General features: G+C 45.8%; 2 protein-coding genes and 1 pseudogene across 6 annotated transcripts in view; 2 read left to right on the top strand and 1 right to left on the bottom strand.

Annotated features, from left to right (window-relative positions):
• The window catches only part of Atg4b (autophagy related 4B cysteine peptidase), a 70736-nt gene extending 65408 nt beyond the window's left edge, over positions 1-5328 (top strand). For both annotated transcript variants that reach the window (XM_004667806.2, XM_045147536.1), the window contains exons 11-13: positions 2279-2335; positions 2939-3032; positions 3675-5328. In XM_004667806.2, the coding sequence (XP_004667863.1) occupies positions 2279-2335; positions 2939-3032; positions 3675-3748 (225 nt within the window). In that variant the 3' untranslated portion in view covers positions 3749-5328. The remainder of the gene's footprint in view (positions 1-2278; positions 2336-2938; positions 3033-3674) is intronic.
• Positions 5329-6336: 1008 nt separating this feature from the next.
• Positions 6337-16347, bottom strand: Dtymk (deoxythymidylate kinase). Of its 4 annotated transcripts, XM_004667804.2 has the most exons (5): positions 16159-16311; positions 14954-15062; positions 12523-12613; positions 8044-8241; positions 6337-6784 (listed from the first exon to the last, which is right to left on the bottom strand). In XM_004667804.2, the coding sequence occupies exons 1-5, from the start codon at positions 16286-16288 to the stop codon at positions 6674-6676; spliced, it is 639 nt and encodes a 212-aa protein (XP_004667861.1). In that variant the 5' UTR covers positions 16289-16311; the 3' UTR covers positions 6337-6673. The 4 variants fall into 4 exon arrangements, 2 of the variants coding, with proteins under 2 accessions (XP_004667861.1, XP_045003489.1); XR_006636795.1 differs by lacking the exon at positions 6337-6784 and having other exon boundaries at positions 8192-8241; positions 14850-15062; positions 16159-16341; XM_045147554.1 differs by lacking the exons at positions 6337-6784; positions 12523-12613 and having other exon boundaries at positions 8067-8169; positions 16159-16347.
• A 2466-nt stretch (positions 16348-18813) lies between these two features.
• Positions 18814-19980, top strand: LOC101605564 (annotated as a pseudogene).
• Positions 19981-20253: the final 273 nt, after the last annotated feature.

Below are 20253 nucleotides of genomic sequence, written 5' to 3'. Positions count from 1 at the left end.
GCAATGCAGACAGACCTTCCATCTTCAGGTCTCTATGTGTATGGACTAAAGCATGGGGAAAGCAGACAGTATTTTCAGAATGAGAGAGAGTGCTTCAGTTGAACTCTACCCATCTCACATGTATTTTCTTTCATCCGTTTGTTTTAGTATCTGTAAATCTAGTTGTTTTCAGGCTCCCTACTAATTGTATTTACAGACTAACTTTCAGAAAGTACAGCTTTAAATGTGCAGTAGTGTAAGCTGGGCTTGGCTTTCGTGCCTATAATCCTAGCACTTGGAAAGCTGAGGTGGGTGTATCACCATGACTTTGAAGCCAGCCTGGGGCTACAGAGTAGGTTCCAGGGTAGCCTGGGCTAAAGTGAAACTGTACCGCAAAACCACAAACAAGGGCAGGAGAGATTGCTCAGTGGTTAAGGTACTTTCCTACAAAGCCTGATGGCCCTGGTTCAGTTCCCTAGTAACTACATAAGCCAGATGCACAAGGTAGCACATGCTTCTGGAGTTAGTTTAAAATTTTAAAAAGCTGGGAGCTGGGCATGGTGTCACATGCCTTTAGTCCCAGCACTTGGGAGGTAGAGGTAGGAAGATTACCTTGAGTTCAAGCCCACCCTGAGACCACATAGTGAATTCCAGGTCAGCCTGGGCTAAAGAGAGACCCTACCCCAAAAAACCCACACACACAAAAAGGCTATATAAATTTTTTTAAATATTTTTTTGTTCATTATTTATTTATTTATTTGAGAGCGACAGACACAGAGAGAAAGACAGATAGAGGGAGAGGGAGGGAATGGGCGCGCCAGGGCTTCCAGCCACTGCAAACGAACTCCAGACACGTGCGCCCCCTTGTGCATCTGGCTAACGTGGGACCTGGGGAACCGAGCCTCGAACTGGGGTCCTTAGGCTTCACAGGCAAGCGCTTAACCACTAAGCCATCTCTCCAGCCCTATAAATTATTTTTTTAAAAAAGAAGAAATTAAAGTGTTTTTAAAAAACAAAACAGGCTGGAGAGATGGCTTAGCAGTTAAGGCACTTGGCTGCAAAGCCTAAGAGACCCAGGTTTGATTCCCCAGTACCCGTGCAAGCCGGATGCACAAGGTGGAACATGGGTCTGGAATTTGTTTGTAGTGGCTAGAGGCCCTGGCATGCCTATTCTCTCTCTATGTATCTGTCCCCCCCCCCCCCAATAAATAAACAAAAGTATAGCTATGCTTGGTAGGGCTTCTACATCCAAGACTGTTGCCTCAGTACTGGGTCCTTTTTTTTGAGATAGGATTTTACTACATAGCATTGGCTGGCCTGAAACTCATGATATTGATGGGCCTCAAACATACATCTCTTGTCTCTGCCTCCTAGTCCTGGGGTCACTAGTATGCATCATCATGCCTGGCTAGGCTCACTTAATTAGTGGTGTGGCTGTCATCTTGTCAGAATAACTTTTGGGAGCCGGACATGGTAGCTCACACCTGTAATTCCAGTACTAGGGAGAATGATATCCTGAGAATTGCAAATTCAGGTAGCCTGAGGTTACATAGCAAGTTCCAGGCCAGCCCTTGCTGCTAGTTTCTAGAACAAGAATTTCATGCCAACTTCCCCTGCCACCAAGAGGAAAATGAACAGGAAGAGCTCTTCACTTTGCTTTGGTGAATCAGTATAAACTATCTAATCCTCTCAAAGCCAATGAAGCTTCAAAAAATGGTATCACTCTTTGGGTAAATCAAAGCAATGAGAAAAGGATAGAATTATTCTGTAGAGCCTGAGTAGAGTTGAAGAATTGAGTACAGAAAGCTGTTTAAAAGATAGTCTAGCTGAGCATGGTGGCACACACCTTTAATCCCAGCACTCGGGAGGCAGAGTAGGAGGATCACCATGAGTTCAAGGCCACCCTGAGACTACATAGTGAATTCCAGGTCAGCCTGGGCCAGAGTGAGACTCTACCTCAAAAAACTAAAAAAAAGCCAGGTGTGGTGGAGCACGCCTTTAATCCCAGCACTCAGGAGGCAGAGGTAGGAGGATTGCTGTGAGTTCAAGGCCACCCTGAGACTACAGAGTGAATTCCAGGTCAGCCTGGGCTAGAATGAGACCCTACTTTGAAAAAAAAAAAAAAAGATAGCCTAAAAATATTGATAAGCTTGGTGTGTGTTGGCAAGTGCATGCCAGAGTTCCCAAAGGTGATAGGGGCTACGCTGCATCTAGGCAGCAAGACTGTAGATCCCACCCTCCAGCTCAATCCAGCTCAATCCAGATGTGGTCATTGTTCTCATGGTCATTTTCATTTTAGGGGTTTTTCTGTAAGACTGAAGACGACTTTAACGACTGGTGTCAGCGAGTCAAAAAGGTCTGTAGCTATCCCCTTTCCAAAGCCAGTCTGAAATGTCTGAGGATACAGTGGGGCAAAGGAGGATGAAGAAACATCTTGGCACACAGCCTGTACTTGAAACCTTCCACTGGCTGCATGGGGAGTTTTGTCCCTGCCTCCTACATTTCAGCAGACTGAACAGGGCAGGCTATCTGGTGTGCCTCATCAAATGGCATTTGCTTCTGACTTTGTCATGACTGGCCATCTTAGGGACAGGTATCACATATTGACTTTAGGGTGGGGTTTCAGGCCTGTTTACTTGCCTCATGTGGTTATGGTATAGTGGTGAGTTGTGTGCCAAAGGCTGCCTTTCTCAATGTTTGTTGCTGTCCTCCATATCCTTTTTGTGGTCATGTCTAGTAGGATAGCACATGGATGTCAGGGCTGTGCTGTGTTGATCACTATGATGGGTTCTGTTTGACCTAGTCTGGAAACTGCCTCCATTTTCTCACTTGTGAAATGGGATAATAAATGTAATTCCATAGCTGTGGCAGCTGGTCCTTCCTTTTGACTGTGCCAGCATCTGCCGGCTGGGGCATACTGACCATTGGCATATATCTAACAGCTATGTCTCACTAACAGCTGTCTCTGCTTGGAGGTGCCCTGCCCATGTTTGAACTGGTAGAGCAGCAACCTTCCCATCTGGCCTGTCCTGATGTCCTGAACCTGTCCTTAGGTGAGTAGAGGCTGCAGGGCCAAGTCTGGGTGGGGTCCTTCCCCTCCCCAGCTCTTCTCTGGGTTGTGTGTAGTATGTGCCTACCTCAAACCCTGGGGTCTGTTTCCTTGCTTTCAACCATTAAGGATTGTGTGTAAGACTGACTCTGGAGCTCCTGCCCCCCTTTAGTTCTGAGTTTACAGAATCTTCCACCTTGCTCTTCTGCCCACACTTCTCCCTGGGTACTCTGGAGTGAAGTAAACTTTATGGGCTCTTCAGGCACTGTAATGATTGCACAAAAGGCTGTGATGATAGTCTGCCATGAAAGCCACTAGATAGAGAGGGTAAGCATGCTCCCTCTCCCCATCTGCCCAGGTTGATACTTGGGCTCCCTTCTCTTGTGTGTGTGCAGGTGGGAGTGAGCTTCTGTTCTCTTTTAAAGAGCTCCCATCCCTCAGCAGCTACAGGGTCTTGTCACCTGCTCATGAGGCTGGACCTTTTCCTACGTGTTCAGAAAAACCAGGAAAAAAAAAGGCTGGTTGGGGGCTACAGGGCAGGGAAGGCCTGTCCCAATGTATCCTGCTCCTTTAGGATCTCTTCCTCATCATCACCACACAGCAGCCCAAGAGATGTTTGATGAAGTTTTATCTTGTTCCTTTTCAGATTCTTCTGAAGTAGAGCGACTGGAAAGATTTTTTGACTCTGAGGATGAAGACTTTGAAATCTTGTCCCTCTGAAAATCCTAGGGTTGGGAGATGGCCCCCACGGCCCTTGCTGAGGCGCTTTGAGGACCCAGACCTGCCTTGGGTGCTCAGTGCCACTGCATTCCATTCACCTAGCCCACCCCTGCCTCTGTCCAGAAGGCCCATTCTGCTTGTGGACTGAGGACTGCGCTGCCTGGAGGCCTTACTGCTTGGAGTTAGACTGCCTAACCCTGAACATATTTCAGGACCCTTTCTCATAAGGAGCTGCCCATCAGGAGGCCCAGAGCAGTGGGTTAGGAACTTCCAGAGTTCTGTTTGACACTGCCAGCCCTGGTCAGCACATCAGCTTCAGTCCTTTCTCCTGGGCATCTGGGACTGTGGTTTCTTTGGAATTAAAGCTGGTCAACAGACGTGAATTTCTGGGCACCTTCCAGGTTAGTCTTGGAAGATCTATAGGTTGGTTTGTGCAGTGACAGCCACATTGTGGCCTTGTGCTGCTGGGCAGGGTGAGCTTTGGACTGTGTCCCCTTTGCCCAGTGTGATTTATCAAGGGCTACCTCAGTGGGAGAAAATGTGGAAAGAATTAACAAGGCTGCTGCTTTTGGAGAGAGAAATATTCCAGTGGGGCACATGGGAAATCCAAAGATATTAGTGTGCATGGACATCTGAGCTATTGGGCAGCTAAGTCCTTGGAGTGTCTTCTGGAGCCATGGTCCTCAGAGCTTTACCCTTCAGGGTAGAGCTTTTTGTCTCCTTGAAGGGGTTGCTGCATTTAAGATGCATTGTTTGTTACATGCTTACCACTCAGCTTTTCCCTGGGAAGAGGGGAGCAGAACTGCCCTTTGCTCGTAACATTATGCTCACTGGAAGGATGGCACTGGTGGGGTGGCACGTGTTGCCCTTGCCTTCCTTTCTCCATGTAGCCCTTCTCAGAACTACCCTCCTGGTTCACTGAGGTGTTAGATGGTTTGGGGCAAAAGGGTGAGTGTTCTTCAGCATTGTGGTTCAACAGACATTTGGGCAGGGCAGGCTTGGCTCCTGGTGTCAGTGGTTGAAGTGTCCATACCCTCCTCAGCACTCATTTCAACACCTGCTGCCTTCTAACCCAGCCTTCCTGGACCCCTAAACCTTGCATCATTGTTCTGCTGCCCATCCTAGAAGGAGGCAAGGAGATGGGAACAGGGTTTGGCAGTATGGAGTGGCCACTACCGCCTTCCCTGAAAGCCCTTTCTGAGGAGCTGCACTTGTTCCCTGGTGTGTCCCAGACATGGCAGCTCTAAGTGGACTACCAAAGTAGCAGTGAACACCACAGCCACCCAAGTGTTGATGTAATTTATTTCCTGCTTTCACTCTCACACCCTCTCCCTTAGCTTTAGGTGGGATGGGATGGCAGGGATGGTGGGAACAGTTTGCATTCCTTCCAGAGTCTGCTCATGAGTATAGTGGCCACTGTGTTGCTGTGCTCCTGCTGTTGGTACCAAGGGTGGACGCGTGGGACACAATTTGGGGGAGCTCTCTCATGGCTTGAGAAAGACTTCCTGAAGAGGCTGTTCATTCTTAGTAGTGTAGTTTGCAGTTCTTAATAGCAAATAATAAATTTCAGTAGAAAAGTTTGTGTGTATATTTGTTTTTCCTTGTTGGGTGTGATTTTTCAAGAGTGAATGCAGCAGCAGCAGCCTAAGGCCAACTTTTCAGAAAAGCATTGCTGGTGTGACTACCTGCCACATACTCTGCTGTTTGAACTTGTTCTTACAGTCCTGGAGGACAGAAGTCCAGACCATGTTGTCAGTAAGGCTGGTTCCTTGTGCTACAAGAACACATATTCAGCATCTTCGTGTCTTGAGGCTTCTGCATTCCTTGCACATCATGCCTGAAAAGGCTGTACCTCACAATCCTGCCCTGCCCTGTTAAAAGACCCCTAAAACAACACTGGACCCACTTCAAGATTCTTTATCTAATCCCATCTATATAGAGACCACATTCTTGTTTTATGGGAGGCTCTTTGTCTTCTATTTTTAACACTCTGCTCTCAGGGTGCTCTGTATAGGAGATTCTGCCAGGAAATAGCAACAAATCATTCTACTTTAGAGATCTTTTAAAAGGATAGAATGAAAAGCTCTAGGGTTAACAAAACAGTGAAGTTAACGTATTTAGAATATGACTGTGACCTTGGTCACACCCTTGGCTGGACTCCCTTGATTAGGCAAGGCCAATATGGTTGTTTGAATATAGAAGGCCCCCCATAGCCTCATGTGGTTATGATTAAGCCTCTTACTTAGTTCCCAGCTGACGGTCCTGTCAGGAAAATTTGTGAATTGAGGGACGGGTGCAGCCTTGATGGAGGAGGTTCCTTGGAGTGTTAACAGCCCCACTTCATTTAGCTTATCATCTTTCCTCTCTGTGGATGAAAGTGTGATGCCCACTGTCTGCACCTGCCATGCTTTCCCTGCCATAGTGACACTTCTGGAAACTATCAGCTGGAAATAAACCCTTCCATAAGCTGTTTCTGTTCCAATGCTTTGTCCCAGCAATGAGAAGGTAACTGCTATAGCCAACCTCCAGATTCCCAGGGAAAGTCAGCTCAGTTCACATTTGGTATCTAAAAATTCAGGCCCTCCACATACATTTTTAGGTAAACTTTATTATTGCCTACAAGAAATTCAAGAGAATCCCAAATAATTGCCATTTCTAATGACCTTAATGGAATGGCTCAGCGTTATTAAAGTTCCATAAGAAAAAACTGGAACATATTAATGACTTAAGGACAGCAGAGGAAGACAGCACCACTGCACTTAGTGTCCACACTGCCAAGGTTCCATATAAGTGAAGGCCAGGAGGTCTCTGCTGCCAGGAAAGAGCTCCTGAAATTGTATAATCTGAATAGAATTATGAGCAGGTGAGCCCTTCTACAAGTCTCCTGAAGGACTGCAGAGTGGCATTTGCAGTGGGATTCCTGATTTATTTCCAAAGCTCTCCCAGTGGCCTCTGCGCAGCGCTATGAATGATGTCTTCAGAGAGTGCACGGATTTCTGTGTGGATATCCTCAATACTTTTGGAAGCATCAACCACCTGTTTCCAGAGTGAAGGCAAAAAGAAAAAAAGACCATTATACCACTTTTCCCTCTGTTCCTATTCAAGTGACTTCAGGTGGGCGAGGGCCTTCCCTGTAAAGCCCAACTGAATCCCTACAGAGACCCGACATCTACAACTTTGGACCTAGGCTTGGATGGTGTACTTGGTAATAGCAGCCTGCATACCTGCTACCACAGACACAGAAAAAAATGGCATATGCCAACTGTCCACCTTGCTCCTAAGCAAGCCAGAGCAACTGTCTCCCAGTTGACAAGTAAGGACAGGCTACAGCTTGCTTGAAGGCAACTCTTAAGGTATATGGAAACTGCACAGTATGGGTCTGTCAACCTGGGTCTGCTTTCTGTGTGTTTGGAAATGAAGATTGTCCTACACAGCTGCATTGTTTCTGTATGACAACAGGAAAGGCAAGCCCTAGGGGGAAAGCCCCAGGTGTGGCTAGAGGAGACAGCACCTGCAGTATGACAAGAATCATCAGGGAGACCAGGAAGGAGTCACAGCATGGGCAGAGCACAGGAAAAGTCTGACCCTAAAATCCCAGCAAGTTCCACTTTTTCACAGCACTTCCCAAGTATAATCCAAGACCCAGTACACTAAAGAATCTCCTGTGACAATAAAGACCGAAGGTAAAGTGTGACTTAGCTTTCAAGACTTGAGTGAGAATATCACATGGCTAAAGCTTTGCACATAACAAGATGCAGGAGTGTGCTGGGACTTGGGTCTGAAAGCATCCTGTGAGTTTACAGGATCATATTTCCTGCTGATTTCCTCAAACTCACCTGGTCTACCAGGCAAGGGACAAGTCTCAGTATTTTTCCCTTTTTTTTGTTTGAGGTAGGGTCTCACTCTAGCCCAGGCTGACCTAGAATTAATCTCAGGTGGGCCTGGAACTCACAACAATCCTCCTACCTCTACTTCCCAAGTGCTGGGATTAAAGGTGTGTACCACCACGCCCAGCAAGTCTCAGTGTTTTGCAAAACCCATAGGGATTAGAATTTGCTGGCACAGGGCTGGCAGTATAACTTAATGGTAGGTAAGGCTTTGGGTTCCATGCCTAGACCCACAAAATAAAACAAAACAAAACAAAAATGGCATAGAACACTTAGAACAGCTGTTCTGAGATTTAACAGATGGAAAAATCAGAAACTGCAGCAGCTGAACTAACACTAGCACCCATTGCTGGCAGGGGTAGGCTCCTGCCACTTCTCAATGGCTCCTGGTTTGCAGTTTTAACTCACCTTCCAGTTCAAAGCTGTGTCTCTCATGAGCTGGTGGAAACACTGCAGTGCCCGCTCCTGGTACATGCCATTCTCATAGCGCTCACAACCAAACTCTCCCCGGGCTGCAGCATCCACCAGTTGTAACTGAAGGAACACGATCAGGTCAGGTTTGGGAAGGCCCACATCTGGCTGTTTACACCAATCCAAGGAAAAATTCTGCCAACCAAGAACCCAACAGTCAAGAGAAAGCAAGTTGAATAGGATCTTTTGTTTCAAGTCATTAAAAAAATAAAAAGGAAAAAAATGTCCTGCATTTTGGGAGGTTCCAAGAAATGAGAATTATTCATTACACAGCAATAGCTATCTTAGAAAATTTAAATTCTTTCTCTGGTGTGACTTGCTGAAAATGCACTAATGGACATTGTAGGTTTGCTCTGCACGTACATGTACATTCCTACTGTGGACTTCTCTACAACTCTGGACCATGTGTTCAGAAGGGAGCAAGATCAGGATTGGGGAGATGGCTTGGTCAGTAAAGTGCTTGCTATTCAAGCATGAGAACCTGAGTATGGATCCTAGCACCCATGGAAGAAAAAAAAAACTGGCTAGGTGTGATGGCATACTTTTAAATTTATTTATTTATTTGAGAGCGACAGACACAGAGAGAAAGACAGATAGAGAGAGAGAGAATGGGCGCGCCAGGGCTTCCAGCCTCTGCAAACGAACTCCAGACACATGTGCCCCCTTGTGCATCTGGCTAACGTGGGACCTGAGGAACCGAACCTCGAACCGGGGTCCTTAGGCTTCACAGGCAAGCGCTTAACTGCTAAGCCATCTCTCCAGCCTGATGGCATACTTTTGATCCCAGCCAGCACTTAGGAGGCAGAGGTAGGAGGATCACCATAAGTTCAAGGCCAGCCTGGGACTACAGAATGAATTCCATGTCAGCCTGGGCTAGTGAGACCCTACTTTAAACAAACAAAAAGTTGGATAAGGCAGTATGTGCCTGTAGTCCCAGTGCTTGGAAGGAGGCAACAAGTAGATCCCTGAGGCTTGCTAGCCAGCTAGCCTAGATGAATCAGTAAGGTCCAGATTCAATGACAGACAATCTCAAAAATAAGCTGGAGAATGACCAAGGAGGACCTCCACTGTTGGCCTGTCTTGTCATCCTTACACAAACCAAATAGTTCATTGGGGGAAGCACTCCAACTAACACATGAAGAAAAAATGGCAGAATTAAAAGGTTGCCACTTTGCGATTGGTCATCACCAAGGACTATTAAAAAAGACATTACCACGGGAGGCAGAGGTAGGAGGATCACCATGAGTTCAAGGCCACCCTGAGAACACAGAGTGGATTCTAGGTCAGCCTGGGTTAGAGTGAGACCCTACCTCAAAAAACCAAAAAAAAAAAGTAAAAAAAAAAAAGACATTACCAGACATCATCTGCTTCTTGATGGGAGGACCCAACACTCCTTAAAGCAGGCTTACACACAGGTAAAAACTGGGGATGGGGAGATAGCTCACTGGGTAAAACACTTGCTGCAAAAGCCTGAGGACTGGATCCCCAGCACCCATGTAAAAGCCAGACATGGTATTGTGCACTTGCAATCCAAATGCTGAGGCTACAGCTTACTGGCTAGCTTATCAAGCTAAATCAGTGAGTTCTATTATAAGACCTACCTCAGAAAAAGAAGGTGGAGGGCTGTTGAGATGGCTTAGCAATTAAGGCCCTTGCCTGTGAAGCTTAAGGAGCCAGGTTCAATTCCCCAGTAACCATGTAAGCCAGATGCACAAGGTGGCACATGTGCCTGGAGTTGGTGTGCAGTGGCTAAAGGCCCTGGTGTGCCCATTCTCTCTCCTCTACCTCTATCTCAAATGAATAAATTATAGAAGCCAGGCGTGGTGGCACATGCCTTTAATCCCAGCACTTGGGAGGTAGAGGAGAATCACTGAGAGTTCAAGCACAGCCTGAGACTACATTGTGAATTCCAGGTCAGCCTGGACTAGAGACTACCTTGAAAAACCAAATGCATAAATAAACAAATAAAACAAAAATAAACAAGGCCAGCACTTGGGAGGCAGAAGTAGGAGAATCAGTTCCAGGCCACCCTGAGACTACAGAGTGAATTCCAGGTCAGCCTGAGCTAGAGTGAGACCCTACCTCAGAAAATAAGTAAATAAACAAACAAACATAAAAAAATAAGGCGGGGAGCAACTGAGAAATACACCAAATATCAATCTATGGCTTTCATACACACATGCACATAACCTACACCTGTACCCACACATAATAAGAACATGCATACACACATATCACATATACACAAAATGTAAAAATTTAAGTCAGGTGTGGTGGCACTTGGGAAGTGTCAGCAGAAATGTAAGAAATTCAAGCCAGGTGTGGTGGCACACGCCTTTAATCCCAGCACTTGGGAGACAGAGATAGGAGGGTCGCAGTGAGTTCGAGGCCACCCTGAGACTACATAGTAAATTCCAGGTCAGCCTCAGCCTGAGTCAGAGTGAGACCCTACCTTGAAAAATCAAAACAACAACAACAACAAAAAAAAACAAATCCATGTGGCCAAGGTGTGGTGGCGCACATCTTTAGTCCCAGCACTCAGGAGGCAAAGGTAGGAAGATCTCTGTTAGTTCAAAGCCAGCCTGAGACTACACAGTGAATTAGTTCGAGGCAAGCCTGAGCTAGATCAAGATCCCATCTCAAAAAAACTAAAAAGAGGGCTGGAGAAATGGTTAAGCACTTGCCTGTGAAACCTAAGGACTCTGGTTCAAGGCTCAATTCCCCAGGATCCACTTTAGCCAGATGCACAAGAGGGTACATGCCTCTGGAGTTCATCTGCAATGGCTGGGGGCCCTGGTGTGCCCATTCTCTCTATCTGCCTCTTTCTTTCTGTCACTCTCAAATAAATACATAAAAACAAACAAAATTTTTTTTAAAAGGATGTGGAGGGCTGGAGAGATGGCTTAGCGGTTAAGCACTTGCCTGTGAAGCCTAAGGACCCCGGTTCGAGGCTCAACTCCCCAGGACCCACGTTAGCCAGATGCACAAGGGGGTGCAAGCATCTGGAGTTCGTTTGCAGTGGCTGGAAGCCCTGGCGTGCCCATTCTCTCTGTCTACCTGCCTATTTCTGTATCTCTCTCTCTCTCAAATAAATAAATAAAAAACTTTAAAAAAAAAAAAAAAGGATGTGGAGTTTGCATCCAAGAAATCTAAGGATAAACATAAAGCCTAGTTCAAGTCTTATCTTGCCTGTGTACCTCTAAGACTGGAGTCTTCAGCACTGCTGTCAATAAAACCACTCAGCTTCCACCACCAAAAATAGATGGATGGATGGATGGATGGATGAAGCCAGGCATGGTAGCCAGCATTTGACAAGCAGAGGTAGGAGGATCCCTATGAGTTCAATGCTATACTGAGACTATAGTGAATTCCAGATCAGTCTGAGCTAGAGTGAGAATCTACCTCAGAAAAAAAAAACAACAAAACCAAAAATAATAAGTAAAAAAGAAATTTAAAAAAAATATTTCAACTATTTTGGGGGAAGAGAGGGATATTTTTCACAGTAGGGTCTCACTCTAGCCCAGGCTGACCTGGAACTAACTCACTTTGTAGTCCCAAGCAAGCCTCAAACTCACAGCAATTCTCCTCTGCCTCCCCAGTGCTGGGATCAAAGGTGTATATCACCATGTCAGGTTTGCCATCTGTTTTTATTTTATTAATTTATTTATTTGTGGGGGGTTGAAACACAGAGTCAGAGGGAGGGAAGGAAGGAGAATATGGGCATGCCAGGGCCTCCAGCCACTATAAACAAACTCCAGACACAAGTGCCACCATGTATATCTGGCTTACGTGGGTACTGGGGAATGGAACCTGAGTCCTTAGGCCTCAAAGACAAAGGCCTTAAAAGCTAAGTCATTTCTCCAGCTTCTGTTATCTGTTTTTATATAAGATTATCCTTAAATTATTTCTTAGCTAGGCATAGTATCTGAGGTAAGAGATCACTGCAAGTATGAGACCAACCTTGGCTATAGTCAGACCCCCATCTAAACTATGGCTCTCCCACCAACATAAAGTTATTTCTTGGGGGGCTGGAGAGATGGTACAGCAGTTAAAGGCACTTGCTTACAAAGCCTGTCATAGATGTGATTTCCCAGTACCCATGTAAAGCCAGATGCATAAAGTAGCATGTGCATCTGGAGTTTGTGTACAGCAGCAGTCAGGTGTGGTGGTGCACGCCTTTAATCCCAGCACTTGGGAGGCAGAGGGAGGAGGATCACTGTTAGTTCAAGGCCAGCCTGAGACTACGTAGTGAGTTTCAGGTCAACCGGTGCTAGAAGCGAGACCCTACCTTGGAAAAAAAAATCCTCAGGCTCCAAAGAGGAAAATCAACATAAACTACTTGTGTAGACAGTGACATTATGAATAAAGAACAGCTCAGCCAATATCTGGCATCCCAAGAGGCCATACAGCACTTACCTCCTTGGCGCTGGTGAAGGCAACACCAGAAAATGCATATCTGTCCACAACAAGGGTCACACCCTGGCTCAACTTCTCCTTAATTAATGGCCTGAAAAACAGAAGGCTCCTGAGCCCTGCAACTGGTCTCACAGACCTTTAATTATCATGCTCAAATTATCCCAACAATGAATGATTTTAACATAAATTGGTAGCCTTATTTTCATTTAAGAAATCTCTGGATCTTCTGTTTTGTAGCTATATGGGGATATAGCTCAATGGTAGAACATTTGCCTAGCACGTACAAGGCCATAGGTTCAATGCTTAGCACACTGGCACCTGCAGGAGAGCCCAACATGAAAAAGGCAACCACTGGGATGGACAACATTCTTAACTGTCTGAGCAGAGCCCAGGCAGAGCAAGGGGCATGGGGTAGCCAGTGGGTGAAACACTGATGCTCATGCTTCCCAGCCTGGACAGCAAATACAAGAAGGGACATGATGCCAAGGTTGGTACCCACCAAATACCACAGGCCCATCATTATCCCCATGACGTCAAGATTTTAGATGCAGATAGACAAGGGGCCTGCATTAGCAAAAAGAATAACTAAAGCCAGAGAAGTTAGATTCTTCCTATTTAACCGATCTCACTAGGAGTAGTCAATTCTTTTTGGGCAGGGGGCTAGACAGTATTTTGTAGGCCAGAATGGCCTCCAACTCTTGATCCTGTCTGAAGCTTGCCAAGTACAAGGATTACAGGCATGTACCCCCTTGCCCCAGTTCACTGGGGACCTCCAAATGGCAAAAGATACCACATAACTACAGTTAACTAATTTTTGGCAAAGGAGTGGGAGCAGTATGAGGGAGCAAAATGGTACTTTTAAAGGAATGGGAATATAGCTCAATGGTAGAACATTTGCCTAGCATGTACAAAGGCCACAGGTTCAATGCCTAGCACAGGATCCCCCCCTCTCCCCCAGAAAAGTATTTTCAGTTAGACCTTGCAATCCAAGAACCTGGGAAGCTAAGGCAGGAGGATCCCAAGTTTCAGACTAGCCTGAGATACACAGTGAGGTCTTGGTACAGGTACACATGCAAAAGAACAAATTCACATCCAGATCTTAATTCTTGAAAAATTAATATGGACCACAGGCCTAAATATAAGATGCAAAACTATAAAACTACTAAAATGAAAATCAAAATAAATCAAAAACTCCTAAAAGAATACTTGGATGGCCCTAGGTTTGGCAACCCCAAGGACAAGATCGAGAGAGACAAGCTGAATTTCGATAAAATAAAAAAAATTTTGACTGGGCTTCTGCGTGAGAATGAAAATACTTAGTAGCAGAGGCCAGTAAGGTAAAAAGGAGACATAAAGGGTAGAGAAAGGAAGGGAGGAGGATACTTAATAGGTTGATATTGTATATATGTAATTACAATGATTGTAATGGGGAGGTAATATGATGGAGAATGGAATTTCAAATGGGAAAGTGTGGGGGTGGGGAGGGAGGGAATTACCATGGGATATATTTTATAATCATGGAAAATGTTAATAAAAATTAAAAAAATAAAAAATAAATAAAAAGGGGAAATAAATAAATAAATAAATAATTTCTACTGTGCAAGATACTATCAAATAAGTGAAAGGAAAAGATACAGGATGGAAGAAAATATGTGCAAAAGTTACATCTAATAAATGCCAAATACACAAAGTATACACTCTTAAAACTCAACACTAAAACGGGGGTGGGGGGGTGTTGGCACCTTGAAAGTTAGCAAACTGCAGGAATTCAACATACTGTTGTTGGATACCAAGAAGTCTGCCAGAAGACTGTTTCCTACTATTTATCTGTGTCCCAAAGGACATAGATACCTGGCAAAGTTCAAAAAATTTCCCTTCCTTCACACTTGCTGATCCTTCTCCCTTCCTTTCCCTGTCAACACCATCCAACTTTCTGATAAAAAACACCCTTATCAAATGCTACACAGACACCTCACATTCCCAGAGTCCCTACTGCTGATATATAAAGTGTCCCTCTATGACTTAACTTGCCTCCAATAAAGTCTAACTCTCTTGCCATAAATATTCCTACTTGCTTCTGATTTTTTCTAACACTGCCTGCCTTTAGTCCCAGCACTTGGGAGTCTGAGGTAGGAGATTGATCACTGTGAGTTCAAGGCCAGCCTGCAGCTACAGAATTCCAGGTTAGACTATGCTAGAGTAAGCCCCTACTTTGGGGGGGGGGGGATAAGAGCTATCACTTGAAAAGGTGAGATAGGATTGCCATGAATTATAAGCCAACCAGGGCTACACAGTGAATTCCAGGCCAGAGATAAGAACCTTGTCACCTTTGAGGCACTTCCTGCCTTCTGCCCTCAAGTGTAATTCAAAATCAAGAATTGCAAGCTCCACAGAAAAATGCCTGGGGCATGGGCAGGGGGTCAGTTTTTACACTTGTTCCCAGCGGTTTGCAGAAAAAAGCAGGTGCACGGAATGATCCTCCAGTTCACTCTTCTTTTCTAAGTAGGAATTCAGAAGTTTGCCAATTTCTGTTGATCTTTCTAGAAAAAGAAAAAATTAAGTTAGCACTTCAAATTAGCTGACAGTTACCACTGAATTTCTCATCTTGTACTCATGTCTAGCTTTAAATTTTTTTTTTAATTTATGAGAGAGAGAGAATGGGTACACCAAGGCCTCCAGCCACTGCAAACTTCAGAAGCATGCACCACCTTGTGCAGCTGGCTTACGTGGGTCCTGGGGAATTGAACCTGGATCCTTAGGTTTCATAGCTAAGCACCTTACAGCTAAGCCATTTCTCCAGCCCTCATGTCTAGCTTTAAATTTTACTCTGCTAAACGTCTAGGCAGGTTTGGACAAATCTTTGAAACTAAAGATTCCCTGAGAAAGCACCAATGTGAAGGCATCAAGACAACACTTAAGGGAAAAAGACATGTGACTTCAAAGGAAGTACTTGCAAGATTGTGGACTGGCTGGCTTTAAGATCTGACTATCCAAGAAAGCTTTCCTCCAATTCTCTACCTGCTTTTTATAAATTATATGTAATATATTATGTATTTATTTGGAAAGGAGAGAAGGAAGGAGGGAAAGAGAGAGAATATGGGCTCCCCAGGGTTTAAGGCCACTGCAGATGAACATGTGTCACTTTGTGCATCTGGCTTTACGTGATTAGTGAGGAATCGAACCTAGGTATCAGGCGTTTTGCAAGCAAGTGCCTTTAACCTCTAAGCCATCTTCCCTGTCTGCTTTTTTTTTTTTTTTTTTTTAATCAATCATGTGAAATATTTTGTTTGCGGGGGTTGGAACTAGTGTCTCGCTCTTGTCCCGGCTGACCTGGAATTTACTATGTAGTCTCAGGGTGGTCTAAAACAGGCGATGATCCTACCTACTTCTGACTCCCTACTGCGGGGATTTAAGGCATGCACCACCACTCCCGGTTGTATCATATGCACTTTTAGGGTCGACGCTTTAAAACTATGGTGAGAAATGTAGTTCAGGCACGGGAGCGAGTTTCACATGCAGTAAGTAGGCCCTAAATTCGATCACAGCTGCTAAAACACACAAACCCCTAACCCAAAGGCGCGAGCGAAGGGCCAGACCTGCAGCCAGCATAGACACCCACCCGCGGCCCGCACGCACCAGGAAAGCGCAGCAGCTCGGCACGGTGGCCCGCGGCGCACAGCGCGGCCACCAGCTTATGGCCCTGCGTGGTCTTCCCCGCGCGGTCCACGCCCTCCAGCACGATGAGCGCCCCACGCCGCACAGCCATACCGTCCGCCACTTAGCTGGGCGCAGCGCGGCTCCCGCCAGCCCGCTCCAGCCAGCATTGGCTAGGGCCGGAGGGGTGGGATTGCGCCTGCGCCTTGCGCCAGACCGCCTCTTCCGGCCGGAAGTCACGCGTCCAAGCCGCTAGGGTTCGCTGTTAGAGCCTTTGCTTTTAGGTAGGTGAACAACCGAGGTGCTGCTAATTGTAAATATGCTGCATGTTCTCTGGTCAAGGTTGTCCAGGCTCTAGTCACATGGAAATTCTAGACAAGCAATGGAATTAACTTTTTTAAAAAATTATTTTTATTTATTTATTTGGGAGAGATATATACAGAAATAGGTAGGGAGAGAGAGAGAGAGAGAGAGGATGGGCGTGCCAGGGCCTCCAGCCACTGCAAACGAACTCCAGATGCATGTGCCCCCCTTGTGCATCTGGCTTTACGTGGGTACTGGGGAACTGTAGTGCATGCATCTGGGGTTCATTTGCAGCAATTGGAGGCCCTAGTGCATCCATTCTCTCTGTGTCTCATTGCTTGCAAATAAACGTACTTTTTTAAAATATAGAAACTATAAACTAAAGCTAGGAAATATATCTATGTAGATTTAACATCTCTCTAGCCCAGTACAAGGTTTTCTAAACCCCCTTTTGCCTCACTGAGCAAGAACTAGGTCATCCTTCCTTCCCTTTGTTCCCCTTCTTGTAAAGCTTTCCCTCCTAAAGCTCTAAGCTATAATAGGGATCTTGGTTTCCCACTAGAAATAGATGGTAAGGGGCTGGAGAGATGGCTTAGCAGTTAAGCACTTTGCCTGCGAAGCCTAAGGACCCTGGTTCGAGGCTCAATTCTCCAGGACCCACGTTAGCCAGATGCACAAGGGGGCGCACTGGAGTTCGTTGTCAGTGGCTGGAGGCCCTGGCATGACCATTCTCTACCTCTGCCTCGTTCTCTCTGTCTGTCGCTTTCAAATAAATTTTAAAAAGAAAAGAAATAGGTGGTAAGACACTATTGCTGAAGACTCCACATGCTTGGGCTGCAAGATCACTGAGAAATCAAACTGGAGCTAAGCTGAAAACCTCCTCCCTGTAGACCAGCTGACAGAAAGCTGGAAAAAACTATGCTGCTTGCAACCATATGGAAGAGAGAAGTCATCAGTAGTGATAAACAGCAGTGGACATTGTAAGCATTAATACTGGCCAGCCAGGTCAAATGTGCCAGCTAGTGCAGGAGTGGCATGTCCGTTATGGGGGAAAACAACTGTTCTCTAATTGGACTGGAGGCCTGCTCCACTATAGGGATTACATACCTGGTACCGAAAACTCAGTTAAAATCCTATGGAAGGGGAGGTCACGAGCCCTGGGGCAATAATGCCTGCTGTTGTCTGGCTAAATGCTTATAGTATGCTCACCAAACTGCCCTCAAAGCAATTTTCTTAATGTCCATATCCACATATTATGCTACACTCACTTTTGGTGTGCTTTTTTTTTCAAGGTAGGGTCTCACCCTGGTCCAGGCTGACCTGGAATTAACTCTGTCATCTCAGGGTGGCCTTGAACTCATGGCAATCCTCCTACTTCTGCCTCCCAAGTGCTGGGATTAAAGGTGTGCACCACCACGCCCGGCTTACACTCACTTTTGGTTATAGAAGCTTCTCTTATCAGATGGCAATGACCAGTGGGATGACTCAAAAGGCACCATAGATGAGCATGGTGGTGCATGCCTATAATCCCAGCACTTGAGAGGTAGAGGTAGGAGGGATTGCCATAAATTCAAGGCCACCTTGAGACTACATTGTGAATTCCAGGTCATCCTGGGTAGAGTGAAACCCTGCCCTGAAAAACCAAAAGAAAAAAGGCACCACAGTGTTGAGAAGTGAGTTCATCACTGAGACATCCCTATCACAATTTCCAAGGCTCGGGGTATTTATTTATTTGATAGAGAAACAGGCAAATAGAGAATTGCTGGGAGTTGGTGGGACACATTTAATCCCAGCACCCAGGAGGCAGAGATAGGAGGAGTGCTGTGAGTTCAAGGCCAGCCTGAGACTACATAGTGAATTCCTGGTCAGCCTGGAATAGAGTGAAACCCTAATCAAAAAACCAAAAAACATTGTCCAAAAAGTAACCTACACCCAGAAGCCATAGATTGTTACTAGAAAATTTTCAGTGCCAGGGATGGGATACTTTCCAGTGAGTTGTTGGCCAGGGAGGTCACTGATGCCCTCAAAACAATATAGGCCATTGCTGAGACTCTTGGAATAGATGATAAGATCCACCGGGAATAGATGGTAAGATCCTGTTGCTAAAGGTTCTACATACTTGGGGCGGACGGGCGGCCCCCCGGGCAGTGAGAGGGGGCCAGCCCGCCAGAGCCTGGCGCCGGCAGCGCTGCTGCCTCTGTCGTCGTGTCGTCGTGGGGAAGGGCCATGCTGCCCGCCGTCCAGCTGAGTTGCTGCTGATAATTCCCCAAAGACAGAGGCCTTGAAGGACATATCGCCATTAAAATAATAATAATAATAACAACAGAAGTAAAAATAAGCATTAACGAAGCTTGGGTTACAAAATGGAAGTGGAAGAAAACAACGTACTGTACAACAGTGTGCTTGATGATAATTTTAAAGAAGTTTGTCCAGAGAAGGTAATAAAGTTTAAACCTCCATTGTACAAACAATGGTATCAGTTCGTTAAAGATTTAGTGGATCGCCATGAACCCAAGAAGGTTGCAGACATGGGATGTGGTGATACCAAACTCCTAAGTCTGCTGAAAGTCTACCCATGCATTCAACTGCTTGTTGGGGTAGATATCAATGAGGAAAAATTGAGTCTAATGGGCATTATTTGTCTCCTTATTTGGGGGAGTTTGTAAAACCCCGAGATCTAGATTTGACTGTCACCTTGTCATGGCTCTGTTGTGGAGAGAGACTCTCATTTGCTTGGATTTGACTTGATAACATGTGTTGAATTAATAGAACATTTGGATTTAGACGATCTAGCCAGATTTCCTGAAGTGGTGTTTGGATACCTGTCACCAACCATGATTGTCATCAGCACACCAAACTTGAAATTCAACCCCCTTTTCCCCACAGTGACCCTAAGGGATGCAGATCATAAATTTGAGAGGAGCAGAATGGAGTTTCAGACCTGGGCCTCACAAGTGGCACACCGCTACAACCACCGTGTGGAGTTCACTAGGAACACCACCAGCCGGAGCTGAGCATATTAGATATTGTACCCAGATAGGTGTCTTCAGAAGAAACAGTGGGAAGGCAGCTGAGTAGTGTGTGTCAGAGCAGTTTCCACGACCACCTACCCAAGCTTGCAGCAGGAAAGGGTGCTCAAATTTGTGCTGGTTGGGGAACTGCTGGTCCAAGTGGAGCACCTGAGGTTGCAGCAGCAGCGGATGCTGAGGGAGGAGAAGGGGGCCCGGGGCCCTCAGCCGCGGCTTCGCCCCTGCTGCTGGGAGCAGTCTTCACGGAGGCGGAAAAGGCCCGAATAGAAAACTCTCCCAAGCCCTTCTGCAAAGGAGATAAGTTTTGCATGCCACTGCAGAGGCTCCTGGCCTACCCCAAACTGCACCACGTGCGCATTGACGAAGAGAGGATGCGCTGCCTCATTGCCACTCTGTGTGCTTGAACCGGGACAGCAACGCCGTCATGGTCGACCTGCATAGCTCTTGGGATTGTTGGCCTGAAGATAACTGAGCCCTCTGTTTCCTGAAGTCCAGAGTCTCCGTGATCATTGGGCTGGGCTCACTTACAACTTGAACTTTGTATAGTTGGCATTCAAGTCACATCTCGAAAGTTTTAACACAAATCGGGTCCTAAACTAGTTGGCAGTTATACCTGATGTATAGATGTATAGAGTGTTTTTTTTTACCTGAGAAAAAGTGTTAGGGTTTAACTACAAGTGGTATGCTTTCCTTTAAAATTTGATTTTCTCTTTGATATTTATGATAATGAAGAAATTGCATATGG

The sequence above is a fragment of the Jaculus jaculus genome, chromosome 4, assembly GCF_020740685.1.
Source record: "Jaculus jaculus isolate mJacJac1 chromosome 4, mJacJac1.mat.Y.cur, whole genome shotgun sequence".
NCBI lineage: Eukaryota > Metazoa > Chordata > Mammalia > Rodentia > Dipodidae > Jaculus > Jaculus jaculus.
This window is presented reverse-complemented; position numbering and strand designations above follow the sequence as displayed.